This window comes from Belonocnema kinseyi, chromosome 6 (genome assembly GCF_010883055.1).
Source record: "Belonocnema kinseyi isolate 2016_QV_RU_SX_M_011 chromosome 6, B_treatae_v1, whole genome shotgun sequence".
NCBI classification, from domain to species: Eukaryota; Metazoa; Arthropoda; class Insecta; order Hymenoptera; family Cynipidae; genus Belonocnema; species Belonocnema kinseyi.
This window is the reverse complement of record NC_046662.1, coordinates 58,681,095-58,689,538: the sequence shown is the minus strand read 5'-3', so window position 1 is coordinate 58,689,538 and position 8,444 is coordinate 58,681,095. Positions and strand designations below refer to the sequence as shown.

At 34.1% G+C, this 8,444-nt stretch overlaps 1 protein-coding gene across 1 annotated transcript in view; it reads right to left on the bottom strand.

The window, feature by feature from the left end:
* Positions 1 to 1,172, bottom strand: part of LOC117174913 — a 2,961-nt gene extending 1,789 nt beyond the window's left edge. The window contains exons 1-3 of the mRNA XM_033364365.1: positions 1,075 to 1,172; positions 544 to 786; positions 235 to 434 (exon numbers count right to left, since the gene is read on the bottom strand). Coding sequence (XP_033220256.1) covers positions 235 to 292 — 58 coding nt within the window. The 5' untranslated portion in view covers positions 293 to 434; positions 544 to 786; positions 1,075 to 1,172. The remainder of the gene's footprint in view (positions 1 to 234; positions 435 to 543; positions 787 to 1,074) is intronic.
* Positions 1,173 to 8,444: the final 7,272 nt, after the last annotated feature.

Genomic DNA, 8,444 nt, shown 5'->3' with positions numbered 1-8,444 from the left:
CCCAGATCAATCCAAGGCTATTGGAATGTAACCCCGACACTGGACTGAGAACGAGAGTTTGGTGTACTAAAACCATAATGAGTAAAATTAATGGAAATTCTCGTAAATTAATGTTTACATTATATATCTGAATACTGAATCCACTGGTGCACTGAGCTTTTCGTATTTGATAAAAACAAATTACCGAGGATCTACATTGCCAAGTATTAACAAAATTATTGTTATGATACTTACCAATTTCATTAAAGAAAAGCATGAATATTAGAACAAGGGCACCGAGAAGGGGCCTCATTTTCTTTACATGTATATAAAACTGACAGTTTTAGAATCTCCTAAAGAGCAGAGTACAATTTTTCAGAGATTCACTCGCCAACATATATATACCAGCCGTTTTACATTTATGTAGATAAATAATCAGAAAGTAGTTCATTCACCTTAAAATTGTTAAAATGTTTCTTTACTGAATTTCAGTGTGGGGATTAAAGTGTCATTAAGATAATTTTTTTCATTGGCAATATAATAAACCAAAGCTTCATACATTACCGTCGAATATTGTTGGTACGACCAGCGAGCGTACTATTAAAAATCACTGTTGCCTTTGAAACGTGATTACTCACTCAGGAATGGAGCGATAAACTTTTTCAAGGCACCGTTAAAAAGATTATTAAATTATGCGTCGAATGACTTTTTAAAGAGAATATAACACGTAAGAAGTTTTTCTTTTAAATGAAAGAATTTCTCGAATTTTGTACCTCGAATTCAACTCAGGGAAGTTACAGCAACCATCTGGAATTTTTACCTCACCGTGTTTGAAGTCATATTTTCAATTTGAGCCAATAAAACTTGAAAGACCTCCGCTAATCACTCGGGACAAACAAACTTGGACATTTTTAGTCGTATCCGAGAACGCGTAAAGATTTTGAAGGTTTTATTGGCTTTTAAATTAAAGATAAGGGTGCAGCCAGTGTTTTACAAATATCAAATTCTTGCTACAACTGCCTTAATTTAATATATAATTGTGAAAATGATGATATAATAATAAAAATCATATTTATAATTATAATAACAAGGTACCTTGTAAGTTAGCGGGTTTACTTGAGCTTCAAGGGCGTGATTTTGTCATATACCTTGTGTACTTGAATGAGTTTCAACGCACTAAACTCACAAAAAAATTAAACGAATCGATTTTTTTTTTTAAATCGACAACACACAACTCGTTGATGTTCTCAAATGCGAGGTGCGTTCTGCTAGCACCCCATGTGCGAATTTTCCATTGGGCCATAATCGGGCCAACTTTCTCGGAGTTGGATTAACTTTGCCAACCAGGCATTGGCCAACATACCGAAATGATAACTATTGCCCAGCTATGTTTGCCGACTATTAGCCCGGCGAAATTATAACTTTTGCCCGACCACGTTAGCCGACTATTGGTACAATATCCATTACCAAAATGAGGCCAACTATGGCAATTACACGGAAAAAAAATATCCATTAAATTTTATAGAACTAATCTTATAGTAGAGGATACGATGGGTAGTTTAATAAATATAATAAAATCACTACACTGTTTATAATCGCACACTATGCGCATTTTTATTCGCCTTGGGATTCGAACCCTATAAGTTTCGCATTCCTAATTCCTAACGGCTAAAGCCTCTCCGCTAACCTAGCTGGGAGTATTACAAAAAAAATCTGAAATATAACGGACAGCTGTGCACGGCCATCTGCAAATTTCTGAGAACCATTCTATAAAAAATATTGCTGCATTCATAATAATATATGTAATAGGATTTCAGATTTTACAAATATTACAAATTATTATTGAATATTTTATGTGATTAAACAAGATGTAAACTGAATTCAAAAATATTTTTGAATATTATAAAAGATTTAAAAAAATCAATATACACTACCGTTCAAAAGTTTGGGCTCACCTCTTTTTTGACAACTGATTAAGTTCTCTTAATTTTAATGATGTCAAAGCTAAAATTTTGGCTCCTTAAAGGTTTAAATGCTCTTAAAATTCTGTATAAAATGAACCCAGGATAAAAATCCTTAAGATCTTTTGATTTTTTTTAAATCATTTAAAACGCTTTCTAAGATTTTAAATTCCTTTACTCACTTTTTGAACCATATTAAATCCATTGAAATGTCACAAAATCTCTTAAAATCACTAAAAATCTCTTGGACTCATAAAAAGTATTTTAAATTCTCTAAAATCTCTTGAAAATTCTTTTGCTTTTTTAATTCTTCTCAAATATTTTAAACTTCTTTAAATTACTTGAAATATTTTGAAATTCATTTATAAATTTTTTTCTCTTTTTATTAAAAAGAATCTTTCAATCCTTTGATGCCGATCTCCGGGCCGACTTTGGCCCAGAGTTGGGCCGGTAGTCGGCTTTACTCGTTAACCAAAGATGTCCCACAGTTTCCCCGATGGTTGGTCCATATTTGGGCCATTTTTGGGCCAATAGTCAGCCTAACTTCTTCAGAACTTTCTAAATCCCTTGATGCCGATCTCCGGGCCGACTTTGGCCCAGAGTTGGGCCGGTAGTCGGCTTTACTCGTTAACGAAAGGTTTCCCATAGTTGCCCTGATGGTTGGTCCATATTCGGGCCAAAGTTGCGCCAGCAGCCAGTCCCACGTTGTCTACCGACGTTGGCTATTTAGATTGGGCCGAAATAAATATCTTATAAATATAAAAGGTGGCACAAGTTTGGCTGCCGATCTACGGTGCGCCAAAGTCGGTCCGACCTTGGGCCAACGCACCTGCTCTGGTTTGCGACCTGCATTCGCACCTGGGACCTCCAAAACGGAATATAAGTTTTTTTTATGCCATAATTTTGGGCTTTTTTGGGACTTTTTTGCAGGTTTTTTAGCACCGATGCCGCCAGTACTACCACCTCCAGTACAAAAAATTTGAAAAAATCAACAGCGCTAGAATTTTTGCCTTTTTTGGGCTCTTAAATAATGCAAAAATTAAATTTGAAAAAACAACCCTTATTTTCGAAAAACTAGCCTTAAAATTGAATATGCACCTAAACTAAATATAAGCATATAAGAATTTTTGGCTTTTTTTGGGCTCTTCTTTGACACCAATAGCGCATTTCGGGCTCTCTTATTTTTCTGAAAAAGCCGGACTTTTATAGGTGCAGGTGCTGACCGATAGCACCTCCAGTACAGAAAATTTAAAAAATTGGAAAAATAAAGAGCGCCATAATTTTGGGCTTTTTTTGGGCTCTTCGAAAATTCAAAAATAAAATTTGAAAAACAACCCCTACCTTCTAAAAACTACCCTTAAAATTAAATATGCACCTAATGTAAATGTAAGCATATCAGAATTTTGGGCTTTTTGGACTCTTCTTAGGCACCTATATCGATTTTTGAGTTTTTTTATTTTGGTCAAAAAAACGGAATTTTCGGTTGAAGGTGGTGTGTGCCAAGACCTCCACTACAGCAAATTAAATTTTTTTTTAATAAAAAGCACCAGAATTTTTGGCTTTTTTGTGCTCTCAAGAACTGCAAAAAAATATTTTTTTAAACAACCATTGTCTCCCCAAAATGACCCCTAAAATAACTTAAGCGCCCAACCTAAATGTAAGAAATGGAAAGAAATATGTACCTAAAGGAAAAAATGTGAAATAAGTGTGAGAAAACATATACCGCAGGTCTGAACTAATTTTGTGATCACAAAAAAAAATAAATTACTTTTTCCGAAAACACCTTATAACACTAACAAGAAACACTTTCCCAACAATTTTTTTCATATCCTTATCTCCAAGGTAACATTAAACAACATTTAAAAACTACCCCTATCATATTTAACGAACCAAGGCTCACCCTCCATCATCTAAGACCGCCAAAACAAACTCAAATTAAAAATAACCACCCCAAATAACTTTCAAATACTCTAATTAATAAATATACCTTGACAGTAACATTCCACATCAGCTATGAAATTCTCGTATTCCATAGGAACCTAGTCTCAGCTTCCATCAATTAAATCGGTAAAAAATACGCGAAATTAAAAATAATCACCACTGGCACCTTTCCAAGCTTCTAGTAGATATATTCACCCTCACAGTAACATTCTACAACCAATAGAAACCATCCCTATCAAATTTCATGAATTCAGTTGCAGCCATCTTCAACTAAAACCGCCACAAACTACCCCTACCACATGCAACAAAGCAAGTCTCACCTTTTTTGGATTTATTTACCGTTTAGTTGGTTGGTTTCTAGGTGTGGTGGAGTGTCACTCTGAGGGAGGATATATCTAATAAAGTCTTGGAAATCTGTGTGTAATGATAATATTTAATTAGAAATATTTTTCACCGGTTCAATTCATGAAAAGTGAGATTGGCTTTTTTAAATGTGGAAAGGGTAGTTCCTAGGGCTGTGGAATGTTACGGTGCGGGTAGATGTATCTAATAAAGACTGTAAAATCTGTGTGTAATGACTATATTTAATTAAAAATATTTTTTACTGTTTTAATTAATGGAAGGTGAGACTTGCTTCTTTACATGTGATGGGGGTAGTTCCTAGGTGTTGTGGAATGTTACTGTGAGGGTAGAAATATCTACTAAGGTCTTAGAAATCTGAATGTAATGGTTATATATAGTTTGAAATTTTGTACTGTTTCAATTCTTGGAAGGTGATACAGAGGTAGTTCCTAGGGGTTGTGGAATGTTACTGTGATGGTATATCTATCTACTAAAGTTCTGAAAATCTGTGTGTAATGATTATATTCAAGTAGAAATAAAATGAAATAAAATTAAATGAAATGAAATAAAATGAAATAAAATGAAATAAAATGAAATGAAATAAAATGAAATAAAATGAAATGAAATAAAATAAAGTAAAGTAAAATAAAATAAAGTAAAATAAAGTAAAATAAAGTAAAGTAAAGTAAAATAAAATAAAGTATAGTACAGTAAAGTAAAATAAAGTAAATAAAGTAAAATAACATAAATTAAAATTAAGTAAAGTAAAGTAAAGTAATGTAAAATAAAATAAAATATAATAAAATAAAATGAGATGGTACAATAAAAACCTGTAAATACTTTCATCCACATGCTTTATTACCAAGAAAGTATTTGGCAAAAAGGTAAAAAATTAATACAAAAAAAGTGTAGATTTACACGACTGGAGCACACGTACAGCACAGTTTCGACGTGTGTTTTGCGCACTTTGGTTTGCGGCAACGCATTCACATATCTTGTGTCTTACGGCTTTTATAAGATGGACAAATAAAACCATTTTTTTTTCTTTGCCAATTTATTTGTTGCCGGTAGATCTCGAGGGTTTTCCTCAGGTGACCCAACAATCCCTTCAATGCACATACGGAATGGAGTTTGCAAAGTTTGAATCGTCGAGCTACTCATAAGCAGCACTTTCGTCAGTTCGAGCGCCAGTTACCGCAAGAATTCCTGTCTGTTTGATTTCAGGCAAGGGGCCGTCGGATCATGCCCGCATCGAGTCTTCAATTCGATTCTAAGTGTATATTATCTTATTTTTTTAACGTTTTTTTTTATTACATTTTTTTTTCAAAATTATATAATGCTTATTATTATAGTAGGGAGCCAGCCATAATTTTTGAAAATAAAATATCATACTCACAATTTTTTCGAAAAAAATGACATTTAAGCCACACTATGGTCCCACAGACCGATACAACACTTTAAACCTTTTCACTGCCGCTGCTATGGCGATCATGAGTTGCGTAGTACTGCGGTAAAAAAGAACTGGATTCTGTGTTTTTAATTGCGGTAACAAAGAACTGGATTTTTTGTTCTCCTTTGGAAAAGTTCTTCGACATGAGTTTATCTCAGAGCCCGACGAGAAACTGGAGCCTGGTAAGGCCCCATGACTTTTGGTCATCCTAGGGATGCTCTTAAAACGTCTAATGTCAATACAAAAAATTTCCCGAGAATGTCCATGTCTATAAGACGTCTTTAGTTTATCTTTAGGACATTGGACGTCTTAGAGACGTTGATTGGCCGGACATAGGACATCTCAAGAGCATCCCAAGGACTTTCTTGGGATTTTCATAGTTTTGTGCCCACTATGGGTCGTAGCCCGAGCAAAGAGAGAGACAGGCATGGTCAATCGTAACGCGAAACAAAATATCTCGGTTTTAAGAACCATTTGTCGTTCATGTGAATTTAATCAAACAACGCGAATTTTCATCTGTATTTGAATTTTCGTTTGATCGAAGCATTTCATGGAGATAGTTTCGAAGAACACTTGCGCAAAAATTATGGCAGGCGGCACAATTTTCGTGCGATAAGTTTTGAAAATTTCCGTTTTTTTACATAGATACAGCCTAAGCGTGGTGGCAAAATTTGTCATAAAGATTGACTGAAAATAGTAATGCTTTATTTAACCCAATTTTGTAATTTATTGAGTAGTTCAAGATATTACATCATTCATCTGATGAATTTTAATTTTACCGCGTATAATATTCGGCGTTCTGACTTTTGTCTCTTAGCAAAAAACAAACAAAGAAAAGCGTTAAACGACAGGCAATATTTGAGATTAATGTGGATTCAGAATCGAGTGGTTGATTTCTGTTAGAACAAGGACAGAAAATTTCGGTTACTCTAGAGGCGGGAAATACCCGAATCAGCTACTGCGCTTGATATCAAGGGTTTGCAGTTTCTTATTCTACTAGAAAAAGTTTTTTTATAGAGATCTTAGTTTTTAATCGTTAAGTAATCTTCTCAAACCGCGAAATAAGTCTTCAAAAGTAGGGTAACTTTTTCCAAGCCTATTTGTAATATCATCATCAACTACTGCCAGTTTGAAAATATTCCTTGCATCTTTTTTATGTATTTACGATTCCAGACATACCATATAAATAAGTGATAATTTCTAGCAATACTTTCAGAAAAAAAATAGATGCCAGAAGTCGAAAAAAAGTTTTAAATGTGGAAAATTCTATATTTGAATTGATTGGCTGTCGAATTTTTTTGTTTGCCTCATTAACAAGCTCCATCCTTTGAGGCGTGCTTATCATATTTCTATATCTCTCGCACACTCAACTCAGAATTCCCATGGGTATACCCAACCCACTTAAGGGCATGTGATACTTAGAAAATTATCGATTTTACCAGTTTTAGGTTCCCCGGCTTTTTTTCTAGAATAATAAATATTTTGTCTTAAAAATTTGGGAAATGATAGCGAACATGCACGGACGTCCCTGCACACTTTTTTGTGGGTTAATTCCAAAAAATTTTGATTTTGCTAAAAACGTGTGGGTATATTTCGAGGTTATGTGTGTTACAATTATGCCCCATAATCATTCTAGAGCGCCTACCGACAGCATCGATACGTCAGGGAAGTACATTATCGAAATGACAGAGAGCTCAAAAATTACCCTAACCTTAAAATCATGCACATGCATAAAATTTTTATTAAGCGCAATACCTTTTTTTTGTTATTATCCCTACCCTGGCGGACCGAATAAACCGAATGGAGCCTCTACAAAGTATTCGTAAAGACCCCATTGGGTCCCCATTCGGTTCCTTTTTAAAAAAACTCGAAAAAACAGCAAAATCAACTTTTAAATTGTTGAAATTCGTATTCTACGTTAAAATTCCCTACAGAAAGTCATGGAATAATCGCAATAGTTTTTTTTTGCAAGGGTAAAAAGTTTTAAAAAATATAAGACGTATAACGCCTGTTGACTGCTACTTACAGCCCAGCGGGCACAAAATTTGGCGACGTCTTTACAACATCGTTAACACATCTTTACGACAACTTTACGACATCCTATGTCGATGTCGTTACAGTATTTTTACGATATCGTAAAGACATCGTCAGATCATACGACATATTTACGATATGGTAAAGACGACTTAAAGACACTGACATAAGATGTAAAGTTATCGTAAAGATGTCGTAACAATGTCGTAAAGACGTTGCCAAATTTTGTGCCCACTGGGAGGCGATGCGTGTGAAGCGTGAAGTGTGAACCAAAAAACTTTTTTTATATTTAAAATATTTGCGAGATGAAATTACTACTCAAATGAACTACATACATGTAATTTATAGTCTTCTGATACATTTTCCAAAGTTTCAGTTTGATATTTTATTTACAAAAAAGTTCTGAAGCTTAAAGAAAATTCAGTAAAGGGAAAAAGTCAGGTCGGTAATATAGGTTTTCTGGATCTTACGAATTTCACACAAAATGAGATGTAGGGCTGAAAGTGGCTGAAAGTTTAGGAAAATAAAGGAAATAAACTAAGAAACGTGTATGAACTAATAAATTTTGTACAACTAAAAAAACAATCTAACATTTTTAAAAATTTAAATTGTAAAAATATGTTAGTAAAGAAACGGTTTCTTAGTCCATTTTCTTTATTTTTCCCAACTATCCATGTGATCGTAGCGGACCGAGTGAACGGGAAGGATACTCTACAGAGTGTCCTAATACAATGATC